The following is a 15,365-nucleotide window of genomic DNA, read 5'->3' as shown; positions in this document are numbered from 1 at the left end:
GAACGTCAACGTTCCTGAAGAACAATGCGAATTATCGTGGATGACTCCTACTTTGTCTCATTTAGATCCCCGGATCATAGTTTAGAGCATGCTAGATGTTTCATCGATCTAGCGCGAGTGACAAGATCACATATTCCAGCTGCAAATGTGCCTGCAAAGATAGATGTACCAAAGGTACGATGAACTTTCCTCCTGGAGGTTTGGGATTCCACTTTGATCAATCCACATACATTATCAGCTAGCAATCTTCTGCCCCTACACAAAAGCATGGCAAACCTCTTGGTTTAAAGGATTCATACCCCTGAAAGAGGAAATCCACGAAATAGGCACCTAAAGAGCCTACTGTGAATCCAAATGTCACCTACTCATTCTATCCAACTCATAAGGAAATTCTAGATTACGGAAACGTCCTTGAAGAGACGAATCCACCTCCCGAGAATCGTGAGATTTCAATCCATTATGATAGCTTGGTTGATGTTTGGTGTAGAAATGAAATGATCGTCGACGATGCATTAGCATATGCAGTAGCTACTGAGATAATGTTGAGTGATGACATTGAACCCCCTTTCGTTAATGAATGTCGATGTAAAACTAATTGGTTAAACTGGAAACAAGCAATCCAAGTTGAACTCAATTCGCTTACGAAATGTAAGGTTTTTGGACATGTAGCTCCTACTCCTTCACATGTGAAGCTCGTAAACCAAGTGGGTTTTCATTCGAAAACGTAATGAGAAGAACGAAATTATGCATTACAAAGCTCGTCTTGTTGCACAAGGCTTCTCATAATACCCCGAGATTGACTATGACGAAACTTATTCACCCGTTATGGATGTGATTACTTTTCGCTACCTTATCAGTTTGGTAGTTTCTGAAAAACTAAGTATGCAATTGATGGACATAGTAACTGTGTATCTCTATGGGGATCTTGATACAGAAATTTATATGAAAGTTCCCGAATAACTTACATTGACTGGATCAAATATTTCCAAACCCCAGAACACGCTCTTAATTTGGTTGAAGCGTTCGCTCTACGGTTTGAAGCAATTTGAAAGAATGTCGTATAATCATTTGAGTGAGTATTTGACTAGTTAGGGATATGTGAACAACAAACTATGCGGAATACGATAGTTGTAGTATATGTCGATGACATGAACCTCATTGGAACTCCTCAAGAACTTGCGAGAACTACCGCGCACCTGAAGTCAGAATTTGAGATGAAAGATCTATGAAAGACTCGATACTGGCTTGGTCTCTAGATAAAGCACCATTCGGATGGAGTCTTAGTACATCAAACGAACAACACCCAGAAGGTGTTGCGCTACTTTAACGAGGATAAAGCGAATCCTTTGAGTACTCCTATGGTCGCTCAATCGCTAGATGCAAAATAAGATCATTTCCGTCTGAAGAAGGATGATGAAGAGATTTTGGAGCCTGAAGTTCCTTATCTAAGTACGATAGGTGCTTTATTATACTTAGCTCAATACACTAGACCCAACATCTCCTTCGATGTTAATCTTTTAGCATAATACAGTAATGCACCAACATCTAGACACTAGACTGATGTTAAAGACATCTTCTACTACCTTAAGGGTACTACGGATGTGGACTTGTTTAATCTACTACCTTAAGGGTACTACGGATGTCAATTCTCGCCTTGTTGGTTATGCTAATGTAGGATACTTATCTGACCCGCACAAGGCGCGCTCTCAAATAGGTTATGTCTTTACTGTTGGAGGCACTGCAGTCTCTTAGAGGTCAACTAAACAGACCTTAGTTGCCACTTCGTCTAACCATGCTGAAATTCTCCCTTACACCAAGCAACTCGGGAATACTTTTGGTTGAGAGCAGTTGTTGGCCATATTCAAAGCTCCCATATTCAAAGCTCCTGCGATCATTACCCGTCACTGTTGTCTTGACGATGATTTATGAAGACAACGTAACATGCATTAAACAGCTTAAGAAGAGTTACATCAAAGGAGACAATACCAGGCACATTGAGCCGAAGTTCTTCTTCTCACATCAACAACAAAAACATCAGAACATTGAAGTCACGCAAATCCGTTCACAAGACAATATGGCCAACCTTTTAACCAAATCACTACCGAAGATTACGTTTCAGAAGCTTATTCAAGGAGTTGGTATGCGTAAACTTTCTAAGTTGTAACATTGCTAGTTCTCTTTGGAATTGTGTCAAACTCGGGGGGAGTATCCTTAAGTATACATGATTGATCTTAATGCACTCTTTTTCCTACGATTAGGAGCATTTTTCCCACTGGGTTTTTGCTACCTAACGAGGTTTTGACAAGGCACCCACCTTGGGTTGATCATGTCCCTGATGATGTCCCGTAGACATTTCATTTGACTTTGCATTACTCACGCATTTTTCCTTAGACTATGGGTTTTGTCCCTACTTGGGTTTTAACCATAGCCATATGGTTTTTTGTGAGACTCACTTCCTTATGTAAGTTCCTACCTTATTGAGAATAGCGTGTTCCCAGAATCAGTGTCGACGAGTCAACTTCCTCAACCTCTACATGATGCCGAATCTACTTGAGTATTTACACACTCAAGGGGGAGTGTTATAAACTTCTTGTTTAAGTGTGATTGTGGAAATCTTAGATTAGATTTGATTCTAGTTATTCTTCCCTATTAGGACTTGTATTCCTTGGAAGAGAAGGATTTATTCTCCCTCTTATTACTATAAATAAAGGCATTGCGTAGGGGGATAACAACATCTCACAATTAAATCTCTCTTTTCTCTCTTGTCGTCGGCCTCTCTCCCTCTCCAGTCCTAAATACAGTTCAGTCAAATAGGCCTACCACATGAAAAATATAATAATTTGTAAACAAATATCCATTGTCATTCAAAAGTGCACAAGTGATAAACAAATTTAATTCCCATACAATAAATAAATCATTCATCCAAATATGGTCCACATACATTAAAAAAAAAAAAAAAAAAAAAAAAAAGGAGATAGTAACAAATAGTTTCTTTCACTTGTTAATGTCTACTCATTTTATTACATTAATATGTTGTACAAACATTATCCATCCACTCTCTTTCCCTCAGTACACTTGCCCTCACTCTCACTTTCCCTCCTCTCTGTCGTTAATATCCACTCATTTTACAACATTAATACGGTTCACATACATCCCTGCTCACTTTCTTTCCATCGGTACACTCTCCCTCACTCTCACTTTCCTTTTTCTCTCTCCTTTTGTTAATATCCACTTATTTTACATATTAATATAGTCTACATACATCCCCCACCCACTCTTTCCTTCACTCTCACTTTCCCTCTTCTCTCTTTCTTTTATTAATATTCACTCATTTTACAACATTAATACGGTCCACATACATCCCTTACCCACACTCTCTTGGTACACTCTCCCTCACTCTCACTTACCCTCTTCTCTCTCTCTCTCTCTCTCTCTCTCTCTCATATTAATATCCACTCATTTTACAACATTTATATGGTCCACTTACATCCCCACCCACTCTCTTTCTCTCAGTACAATCTCCATGACTCTCACTTTCCCTCTTTGTTGGGTGGTGGCGGTGCTGCTCGGTTGGTGGTGTCGTTCGAAGAAGAGAATGGAGGCCCTAAGGTGCGCCTTGACCACATCTAGGTGAGTTTTTGCCTACGCACACTGGGCTGAGGCGTTTTCACTTCTGCCCCACCTCTAAAGTCGCCTAGGCACACCTCGGATGTGTTTTTAAGACATTGTTGCTTACCCTCCTAGAATCATGCCTTGTGTCTATTTAACTGACCATAGTTTTTTATGCATTTAATTGAATCTTTTGTAAAAGACAATTTAAACCTTACAATAAAACTCTATAAGAGCATCTCCAAATGAGATATCAAATTCAAAACATCAAATTGAAATATGATGGCTGACTTGGTATTTTGACATATTGTCAATATTTCCTTCCACCTGATATGCCAAAAATTTATTGCTTCATTTATGTTTTTTTTTTCAACAAAATAATAAAAGTTGGGTTGTAAGATCCCACATTGCACAGGGGAGTGGATCCTATAAGCCTTATATGTATATTCTCATCTCTACCTAGCACGAGACATTTTGGGAGCTCACTGGCTTCAGATTCCATCAAAACTCTGAAGTTAAGCGAGTTCACGCGAGAGCAATCCCAGGATGGGTGACCCACTGGGAAGTTCTCGTGTGAGTTCCCAGAAACAGAACCGTGAGGGCGTGGTCGGGGCCCAAATCAGACAATATTGTGCTACAGTGGAGTCGAGCCCAAAATGTGGTAGGGGCCCGGGCCGGGATGTGACAATTTGGTATCAGACCCACTCTATCGTGTGGTGCAAGTGTGCCAACGAGGACGTTGGTGCCCTAAGGGGGTTGGATTGTAAAATCCCACATCGCCCAGGGGAGTGGATCCTGTAAGCCTTATATGTATATTCCCATCTCTACCTATCACGAGGCCTTTTGAAAGCTCACTAGCTTTGAATTCCATCGGAACTCGGAAGTTAAGCGAGTTCGTGCGAGAGCAGTCCCAGGATGGGTGACCCCCTGGGAAGTTCTCGTGTGAGTTCCCAAAAACAAAATCGTGAGGGCATGGTCAGGGCCCAAAGCGGATAATATTGTGCTACAGTTGAGTCGAACTCGGGATGTTGTGGGGAGGTCGGGATGTGGTGGGGGCCCGGGCCGGGATGTGACATGGGTTGTTTTTGGTTTAAAAATACTAAAATAATACTTAAATATGCTAACATGTTAAGATAAGACAAGTGGAATGCCTTTGGATATAACAAAAACCACATTTGAAGGCAGCATCAATTTTGACATTTCTTTGTCTTTGTCAGCTTAGTTTTATTTTTCATGTCAGCTTTGACATCTCAGTTGGAGTAAATGGTACGCCATTTGTTACTGTATTATGTTGATATGCGCATTTTTGACATCTCCTTTGAAAATGGTTTAAGAGTTTTTTTATCGAACCAGTATAAATAAGATCGAACAACTAAAAATCCTGATATCAGTTCAAATCTTCAATTCGTTGTAACCTACGTTTTTTGCTCTGGAGTTGGAACTTGCATTTTAGCCATAGTACTAGCTGGTGACAATGGATAGTCAATTAGGAAGTACATAAACTTTTCTTGAAAAATGAAAAGTTAAAATTGTTAATAGTATTACATTTTAATAGTATTTTTCTACATCTGTGAGTTGTATGTGTTCGACTCTTAAGAATAACGAGTTGATCAATACAAAACATTATGGTTGCTTAATTATGTGGCTCTGCCAGAAATTTTTAGCTGTTAATGTAAGATATCGTGTATATTGATAGAAAATATAAAATAAAACTGCTTAATATGGCAATTTGAGAGTGGCGAGATTGGTCCGTGTCAACGGTGCAGCCTTTTTTCTGCTATGAAAACGGAATAAATTAAAGTGATTGAGTTGAAAGAAAAACAAAAGAAAGGAAGAAAGAAACCATTGCATTTGCATGTCTGAAAATAGGAAAGGAGAGATACTAATATTTGCTGGGGAGAAAATGGCGGGTTTCCCTCAGATGGCTGTGGATCACATTTCGCGTATCAATATCTGTCAAAGCTGTTTAATTTCCACTTTTATCAAAACCATCAATTTGTAAATTTGCACTTAATAGCTACCTCCTTTGTTTTTATCTTCTGCCTTCCATTCTTTTTGTTTACTTTGGAAGGAATCCCAGAACTTTTCTAGACAAAAAGTACATTTCTCATGCATGTTCTTTTGGGTCTGATTTTTTAGGGTTCACATTGGAGAATCTATATATAAACACGCATATATATATATATATATATATATATATATATATATATGCAATTCCATTATACCACAAGGTTAGTTCTTTACTTTCCATAATTCTGGTTCTTGTTTTGTTTGTTGGGGTTCTTATCCAAAATTTCATTAGGGTTTTGTTAGAAACAGGTAAAGAATACATACATAAATATACAAATATATATACATATATGTATGTATGTATGTATGTATATTGATGCGTGATATTTTTTTATTAGGGTTGTTAAATTCATGTTCTTGACAAAAAAAAAAAAAAAAATCATTTGGGATTTATTCTGATTCAAGGGATATTTTAATCTAGAGTAAAGAACGGGGAGGGGTATTCGAAGTTGAATTTGGGTGCTGAAGGGGAGCACGCTGCACTAATAAACTTGCTTACGCCCAGGTCTGCAATATGGGCTTTATTAAAAACAGGTAGGGTGTATATGCATAGATGTTATGTGTATGTATAGGCATACATTTTTTAGATCTCATGTTAATTGATTTCTATCATTGTATGTATGTGTGTTGATTGTGGAGAATGTGATGAAGTAGCGATGCCCGTGTTCGGAGATGGAATTCTTGTTGATTTCTTGGCATAGAGTTTTTACTTCCACCTCATGGATTCTGATAACCGTTATTACAACAACAACAACAACAACAACAACGACAACGATGGTAGGAACAACGATGCAGCTACAATAAAAATCAATTCCCATGCTGAGGTCAGTTATAAATTCTTTAGCTATATATGGTATCAAAGGCATTTTCTTTTGGTAGCAGTGATAATCTTCGGTAAAAAAGATTTCGGCTCCACAGATGGGATCAACACAGCCCAAATCAGTGTTTGAGTTCGAGGATCAGAGCCTAGTTGGGGGTGAGAAACATTCATTGGATGAGGCTCCCCTCAGGGATATTTACTCTGGTGGTGCAAATGACTGTTGTCCCCATGTCATGAAGAATAGTGTGGTCGATAGCATCAGGATTGTAGTTTTCTCTGCCAAAATTAATTTGCTCATGCCTTTTGGCCCTTTAGCAATCGTGGTTGATAAATTAACCGGCCATCATGTGAGTTTTCACTATCTTTTTTCTGTGTGCGAAGGTCTCGGATCATCACACGATTGTATGCCTAGTTTATTTGATTCTTTCAAAGCATTTCAGGGTTGGGTCTTTCTTTTAAGCTTGTTGGGAATCATACCTTTGGCTGAGCGATTAGGATATGCAACGGAGTAAGATTTCTTACACTCTCTTTGTATACTCTTTGTTTACAAACAGAAATGTTACGAGTGGAATCCAATAGCCATGTCTGAACAGCTATCCAGTTAACTTGATGTATTAGAAAACAACATTTGTTAGTGTTTTAGCGTATTAGGGTTTAATCTGCGAGCACTTGAGACGGAAGTCCATATCAACTTACCTTGCAATCAATATGCATTATTGAGTTCCTAATACAGCTTGGCTTCTTTTGATGCAGGCAACTGGCTTGCTATACTGGGCCAACAGGTAAGCATGTTGTTAATGCAAATATCCGTTTTTTCCATTTCATAAGTCTTCATAAAGCTTGAAGCTTGAGTCACTGATCAATGCCAGATTCCACAAGTCTTCATATAGCTTTTAAGTTTGGTTTGAGCACTAAAATTTCCTCATCCAACCGATACTTCACCTGCATCACATGTTTCCTTTCACATTTAACCCTAAAATTTGAAAGCGGTTGCACTAACTTTACAATTAGTATCCATTTTGTTGATCCAAAAATGTTACCCATAACTCCAATCATGACTTAATTCTGCAGTTGGAGGTCTTTTAAATGCCACCTTTGGAAACGCAACAGAATTGATAATATCAATTTATGCTCTGAAAATAGGCATGATTCGTGTTGTTCAACAATCCTTACTAGGCTCAATCCTATCGAACATGTTGCTTGTGCTTGGATGCGCATTCTTTGCTGGTGGACTTGTGCATTCACAGAGGGAGCAAGTGTTCAACAAGGTATATTTCGTTTGTGAAAAAAGAGTGCTTTGTTTATTTGGTTTTATTTTTGTATTCGATCTTCCATATCTTTTTCTAGCAACTAAAGTTCAAAGTTTCTATATTCTCAGGCAACTTCTGGAGTGAACTCTGGATTGCTATTGATGGCGGTCATGGGTCTGCTCTTTCCAGCAGTACTGCACTCTACTCGGACAGAGTTGCACTATGGGAAGTCTGAGTTATCTCTTTCGAGATTCACTAGCTGCATTATGCTTGTCGCCTATGCTTCATATCTGTTTTTTCAATTAAGAAGCCAGCAGAATTTATATATTCCAGTTGATCAGGTTGGTACAAGTCTTTGCCAATAAGGACCTCAAACCGTGTTACTAATTCTTTTGCTTTCACTGTTCAAGTGCGTGATGAATTTGATTAAGTGGAGTTTGTGCACTTTCTCCTATATGTGATCTAATGGTGTATATGAATTTGGTACAAAACCAGTCAGAGAATCACACCGAAGAAAATTCAGATGATGAAGAGGCTCCTGAGATCTCTAAGTGGGAATCCATAATATGGCTATCAATTCTAACCGTGGTGATTTCAGTCCTCTCAAAATATTTAGTTAATGCTATAGAGGTAATACATCTTGTTAGATCATTGTCTTATCCTATTAGAGTTTTCATCCTATTATTTATACCTCCAATTTTAGATGATTTGAAATTTTTATAGTATTTTTGTGGGGTTTGTTGCGAGGAATGTCTTGTGTTTCTGTATTTTTCTTCCAGGGTGCATCTATTGCAATGAGCATCCCGGTTGCGTTTATTAGTGTTATTTTGCTCCCAATTGTTGGAAACGCAGCAGAGCATGCCGGTGCTGTTATGTTCGCCATGAAAGACAAGCTTGTAAGTGGTTGTCCTATCGGTACAATCACTCATGATTTATCATTCCTTGTTAACTTTGCCTCAATGTTTTGTGCAGGATATAACTTTAGGAGTGGCAATTGGCTCATCAACCCAGATATCTATGTTTGGAGTAAGTACCAAATATCATATGTATTTAGACTGACATTTACTATGATTTGTTTTTTTGGTACATATACGTGGTGTCGTGTTGATTCTGTTCATGCTTTCATATAATTTGTCCGTTCTTCTTTCTTGCTCAACAGTTTTCCGTTTTTCCTGGATTTCTACAGATTCCGTTTTGTGTGGTGGTTGGGTGGTTCATGGGATGCCCTATGGACTTAGATTTCCAACTGTTTGAGACAGCGACACTTTTCATAACTGTTCTGGTGGTAGCCTTCATGCTGCAGGTTCGTCATTCGAACAAACCATAAATCTTTTCATGGCACAAATGCAATAGAAAGACATGAATTTGTTTCTTTATATCAGCATTGAGGCGACTACTTATCCTATACATAACGTGTATGAATGGATTGCATTTGAACTTGCAGGAGGGAACATCTAATTACTTCAAAGGACTGATGCTCATTCTTTGCTACATAATCGTCGCTGCGAGCTTCTTTGTACATAGAGATCCTAAAGCGATACGTGAGTCCTCCCCTCAATTTTCTCTGAAGTGACTAGTGGATAATTTATTCGACTTTCCATAGTTTTGAAGGATTGTTTTTTCTGCTTGCATAGTCAATATAATGCATAACAATTGGCCTCCTTTCTTATCAGCAAAAGTCTAGTATTTTCTTACTTGTGACTTCATGCACATTCTCTCTGCAGAGGATAAGCCCCAGAACCCGAAGCAGTAACTGAACCATCAAAGCAAATGATCAAGGACGAATGCTCATAGTTCATGTTATGTACTGAAGAAGCAGAGTTTTTGCCGGCAGGCCTCCCGAAATCATGATGATTAGGAGTAACTTTTTTGGTCACGCCAGATAGTTTTGCATGTCGAAATAGTACACCTGATGCTGGAAAATGTGTTGCTAGTTTCCTCACTTTGCCTAGGCAGCCAGTGGATGTATGTATTTTTGTCCCAATGCAACATTGGAGCAAAGGAGAGAGAACTGAATATTATAGGCTTAAATTTTTAATTTGTTGCTCATTGCTAAAAAAAATAGGAATGGTATGTAAAAGATTCAGCAAATTAACTGTTGAGAATTAAGCTGCATACTAGCTTAAATCCAACCTGCATATGATAATCCTGCAGCTGGACTTGAAGAGGAAGATGAAATCAAAGAAATGACGAAGAACTTACTATTTTTAGTAGTAGCCGTTAGTCTTTAAATTGTAACGGCTAGTTTACTTTCTGTTTTTAGTAAGTTTCACAGCTGGTATTCCTATCCTTTGGAATCGTACTATGTCACTGGATCCTTTCCCAAATGGAAGGATCGTAGCCTCCGATGGCTTGAATGTGACCAAGTTAGGATTTTATAACCGTTTAATAGCTTCTTTGATTTCAATCAAGAAAGATACTTTTTCTCCTCTCTCTTTCTACATTCAAATTTTCCGCAATATTATCAAATCTTTGTGTTCAAAGTTTCAACCTTTATCTTTGTTATCAACCTAAACCACATGCCTGGTACCATTTCAACATGGTATCAAAGCTCTAGGTCTGATTCCTAAGAAGAGATGACACTGTGAATCTCTTTCCTGGAAAAACAAATCCCATAAAGGGTTAAAGGTGGTTCCTTTATCATCATCTCGGTGCTGCGTTACCTAAGAATATGGCTAGATCAAGTTCCTCCAGTGGTGACTTACGAACACCACAGTTTAATGGCCCAAACTATGATTTTTTTGGCTATCAAAATGGAGACCATTCTCATAACTTACGATTTATGGGATGTGGTTGAAGTTGGCATCCTTGAGCAGCAAATTCCTAGAGAAGAAGGCTATGAGGAAGAAGAAGAAAGCGAAACTGAACGTTCTAGTTGAAGCTCTTGCTGTCTCAAAGGAAGATAAAATAAAAAATGACAAGGCTTTTAGCTTCATCCAAGGATCAATTTCAGATGAACTTTTCCTGCGTATCAGGAATGAGAAAACAACAAAGGGAGTCTGGATCATTTTGAGAAGAGAATTCATAGGAGATAAAAAGGTTACAACTGTGAAATTACAAGTCATTAGAGCTGATTTTGAATATTTAGGAATGAATGATGTTGAAACTTTGGATGATTATTTAGCTCGATCTTTGAAATAGTGAATAACTTGAAATCACTAGGAGAGGATGTGACTGAGAAAAGAATTGTTCAAAAATTGTTAATGAGTTTGAGCAGGAGATATAAGTCCATTGTTTCTATTATAGAAGAAACTAGAGATCTTGACACAATCAAAATAGAAGAAGTGTTAGCCTCAGTTAAGGTCTATGACAAAATAGAAGATTTGCTTGATGAAAGAGACAAATGTGTAGGCATTGAGAGAGCATTTAACAGTCTTAAAGTTGGGGGAAATGGATGTTGTAGGAAACTTCAAAGGGTCATAAGGCAAGCCAAACCAGAAATGAGGGCAAAACAAAAAAGGAAAAAATTAGCCTCAAGGAAATAACTGGAACAATGGCAGTGGTAACAATTGGAACAACTCTGGTGGAGGAAATTGGAACAACAAATTCAATTCTGACAACAAGAAACCTAGTGGCAGCTATGGAAATAGGAAACCACTATGCCAAGTATGTGACAAGTATCACTTTGGTGTATGCAGATAAAAAGGGAAGCCTAAATATATGTGGTAAGTGTAACTGATTTGGTCATTAACCAAAGATTGTGATAATAGTAAGCAGGTTGCAAATTATGCAAAAGAAGAAGATACTATCACAGGAACAATGTTCTATGTTTGTCATGCAACTTCAATTGCACCAAGCAAATCTGCATGGTTTGCTGACAGTGCTTGCAGCAATCATATGACTTCTCAAGAAGCTCTACTTATCAATCTTGACAAGTCAGTGACTTGCAAAGTGAAAATGGGCACTGGTGATCTTGTTCAAGCCATAGGAAAATGAACACTTTTTGAAACAAAAAAAGGAAAAAGATACATAAATGAAGTGTTGTTGGTTCCAGATATAGATGAAAATTTGTTAAGTGTAGGTCAAATGATGGAACATGGATACTATGTTTTATCTGGAGGAAATGTTGCTGTGATATGTGATAATAGCAGTCTTGACAATGTTGTTGCCAAAGTTATTATGAATGGCAATAGGTGTTTTCCTTTGTCATTGGAATCAGTAAACTCAGCGGTAAGAAGAGCATCAATAGAAGAAGATTCAAGATTTGGCATAGGAGATTGAGACATTTGAACTTTGGAGGCTTGAGGAAAATTGCAACAAACCAATATGGTGCTTGGACTACCTGAGTTCTCATAAAAGAAAGAAGTATGTGAAGGATGTCTGCATGGTAAAAGTCACAGAGAAAAGCAATCCACTTGAGCTTGTGCACACAGATGTGTGTGGTCCAATGCAAAATGAGTCTATAAGTGGAAACAGGTACTTCATCACATTCATTGATGATTATTCAAGAATGTGTTGGGTATATTTTCTTAGAAACAAGTATGATGTGTTGGATGTTTTCAAAAAGTTAAAAGCATTTGTTGAACTGCAAAGTGCATTCCAATTGAAGAAACTAAAGAGTGACAGAGGTGGAGAGTACACATCACATGAGTTTCTAAACTATTGCAGTGATATTGGTATAGAGAGGCAGTTGACTATTGCCTACTTTCCTCAGCAAAATGGTGTTGTTGAGAAGAAGAATATAACTATTGGAGAAATGGCAAGATCCATGATGGCAGAGAAGAAGATTCCTGTGAGATTTTAGGCTGAAGCAATTGGCACTGCTATGTACTTGCAAAGTAGGCGTTACACTACTAAAGGAAATGACAAAACTCCATTTGTAGCCTTTACAGAAAGAAAACCAGGTATAAAACACCTGAGAGTATTTGGAAGCATCTACTACAGTCATATTCCCTCAAATCTTAGACAAAAGCTTAATGGGAAAGTTAGTACGGGAGTTTTCATGGGTTATGATAGTTGTGGAAAAGGTTACAGGGTCTATAATCTTCAATCTGAAAAGATTGTTCTCTCAAGAGGTGTTGTATTTGATGAGAACAAGTCCTAGAATTGGGAAAATAGGCAGGTTGAAACAATCACCCTACCACTCAATCTTGGAAATGGTAATTTTGAAGTTAGTGAAGCTATTGGGTCATCTTTTGAAGCTCAGAGTAATGACTCTCTTAGTCTAAATCAATTAAACTCTTATGATGAGCATGTTTCTATGAGTAACAATGGAAGCTCAAGTTCAAGTTCAACACCAAGAAACACACCTATGAAGCTGAAAAGCTTGGAAGAAATCTATGCTAGGTGCCACATGTGCATAATTGAACCTGAAACCTATCATGAAGTTGTTGAAGATAAAGCATGGCAGGAAGCAATGAATGCTTAGATGGAAACAATTGAGAAAAATGGAACTTGGGAGCTAGTAGAGAGGCCTGTAAACAAGCTAAACTTGGATGAGACTGTCCAGAAGCACAAGGCTAGGCTTGTAGTAAAAGGGTATGCACAAAAACCTGGTATTGACTACAATGAGACCTTTGCCCCAATGGCAAGGTTAGATACAATTAGAACCGTCATTGCACTTACAGCACAAAACGGTTGGAGGTTGTTTCAGTTAGATGTTAAATCAGCTTTCTTAAATTGAGTGCTTAAGGAAGAGGTCTACACAGAGCAGCCAGAAGGTTTTGAAGTGAAAAATGCAAGTCATAAGGTTTACAAACTGAATAGGGCTTTATATGGCCTAAAACAGGCTCCTAAAGCCTAGTATAATGAGATTGATACCTACCTCACTAGCTGCAATTTCAAAAGAAGCACCAGTGAAGCCACTTTGTATACCAGAATTGATGGAGAAGGGAAAATGATCATTGTCTCTATCTATGTTGATGATATTGCCTATATTGGTGACAGTGATGTGTTGCTCAGTGATTTAAAAAAAAAAATGATGCTAAGATATGAAATGACAGATTTAGAACTCATTCATGATTTCTTGGGAATGAGAGTACTACAATTTGATAAGGAGGTGTTTATTCATCAAAGCAAATGTGAAAGTGAAATTTGGACTTGAGGAAATTAAAGAAAGTTGATGGGAGTGAATTGGCTGATGAAGGTTTGTTTAAAAAAAAATTTGGCAGCCTGTTGTACTTGATAATAACTAGGCCATACATTATGTTTGCAGCCAATTTATTATCAAGACTCATGCATGGTCCCACAAGGAAACACATGGGAATAGCAAATAGGGTCCTCATATACATTTAAGGCACTCTCAGCTATGGCATTGAATTTGCAAGAGACAAAGATGCATTTCTAATTGGATTTTGTGATTCAAATTGGGCTGGAAGTGAAGATGAAAGTAGAAGCACATCTGGATATGCATTTAGTTTGAAGTATAGTATTCTTATGGGCCTTAATGAAACAAAACATTATTGCTTTGTCAACTGCAGAAGCTGAGTATATATCAACAACAGCAACCATTAGTCGCGCTTCGGCATCTTGTAAGTTGAACCTTAGCCATAACTTCATTGCATCGGGTCAGTCTACTTTACTTGATAGGAAGAACCTTCACAACAACGATAAACTATTAGCTAAACGAAACATGGGGCGAAGCTCAGAGCTTTAGCCTGTATTTCTGACTGGTTCTGGTGATAGAGTTTCATGAGCCAAGCATTAGTAGATCAAACTACTTGACTTGAGGGAGCGTAGCATCGTAGCTGTTATTCAAAAATGCTTACAAGGCCGGTACGGGAGTGCCTGAGCCCAGAAATGGCAATGGAACGGGCGATCCTAGCTACTTTATCTTGACAGTGGTGGTAAACCCGACCACGGTGAATGAGAATGGTTTTCCTCTCCTATGAGATTTTTTTTTCAACTACTGGAGCTAAAGACGTGCCTTCTTCCTTGTTCACAGAAACCCATTTCTAAAGAGCAAAGAGAACAAAAGCAAGAGCAACTTTCCTCCCCGAGGGTAAAAGAAGACCAAGAAAATCTCGATTCAGCATAAGCAAGGAGTGTTCCATGAGAGTGATTTTTTCTGTTAAAAGTTGTGCGATTAGTGTTGCGACCATTTCCACAACCACTGTTATAGTTACGACCCCTATTCGTGCTACGGTTATTATAACCAGGATTAGCATCACGATTGTTGGAAGCAAGAAGAGCAGTAGTGGACCGATCTTGAGAGGTATGTTGATGCATTTTTGTTCAAAAGCCCAACAATTCTTCCGCCACTCCTTCCCTGGCCACAAGAAGGGCTTGACAATCGAATAACATTCTCAATCTTTCTTGCACCACTTCTCGAGTGACAGCGGGCTCTTTTGAGATCCGCTCGATTCAACGTGATCAAAAGGTTGTACCTTAGATGGGTCGGTTTAGTTTTCCTTTTGTTTTGGAAACTGCTCATTACCGGCCGCCTTACAATAAGAAACCCTACCTGAAGTTTGATTCAAAATACTACCTTTTCCTGACGTAATAAACCAAATACGGAGATGGTACATGTTACAAATAGCGGAACAACTTATCTACTTCTGAATCTGACTCCAAACCCAAGTTCTCGTTTTCTTTCATCTTTACTGATTAATAGTCTGATCAAGCTTGGATTACTACTAAGGGCGACTCGGGCTTCATGAAAAGGTCCAATACCCCTG

The 15,365-nt window shown here is 38.3% G+C and overlaps 1 protein-coding gene across 2 annotated transcripts; it reads left to right on the top strand.

Annotated features, from left to right (window-relative positions):
• The first annotated feature begins 6,122 nt into the window (after nucleotides 1–6,122).
• LOC137708749 (vacuolar cation/proton exchanger 3-like) lies at nucleotides 6,123–10,172 on the top strand. 2 transcript variants are annotated; one of them, XM_068447900.1, is made up of 13 exons: nucleotides 6,123–6,213; nucleotides 6,331–6,503; nucleotides 6,598–6,846; nucleotides 6,940–7,007; nucleotides 7,253–7,281; nucleotides 7,571–7,767; nucleotides 7,878–8,090; nucleotides 8,245–8,379; nucleotides 8,529–8,645; nucleotides 8,722–8,775; nucleotides 8,936–9,052; nucleotides 9,194–9,290; nucleotides 9,474–10,172. In XM_068447900.1, the coding sequence occupies exons 2-13, from the start codon at nucleotides 6,399–6,401 to the stop codon at nucleotides 9,500–9,502; spliced, it is 1,410 nt and encodes a 469-aa protein (XP_068304001.1). In that variant the 5' UTR covers nucleotides 6,123–6,213; nucleotides 6,331–6,398; the 3' UTR covers nucleotides 9,503–10,172. The 2 variants fall into 2 exon arrangements, with proteins under 2 accessions (XP_068304001.1, XP_068304002.1); XM_068447901.1 differs by lacking the exon at nucleotides 6,123–6,213 and having other exon boundaries at nucleotides 6,230–6,503.
• Nucleotides 10,173–15,365: the final 5,193 nt, after the last annotated feature.

Source organism: Pyrus communis, chromosome 11 (assembly GCF_963583255.1).
Source record: "Pyrus communis chromosome 11, drPyrComm1.1, whole genome shotgun sequence".
In the NCBI taxonomy this organism is placed as follows: Eukaryota; Viridiplantae; Streptophyta; class Magnoliopsida; order Rosales; family Rosaceae; genus Pyrus; species Pyrus communis.
Note: the sequence above shows the minus strand (reverse complement) of the source record. Positions and strands in the feature narration are given on the sequence as shown.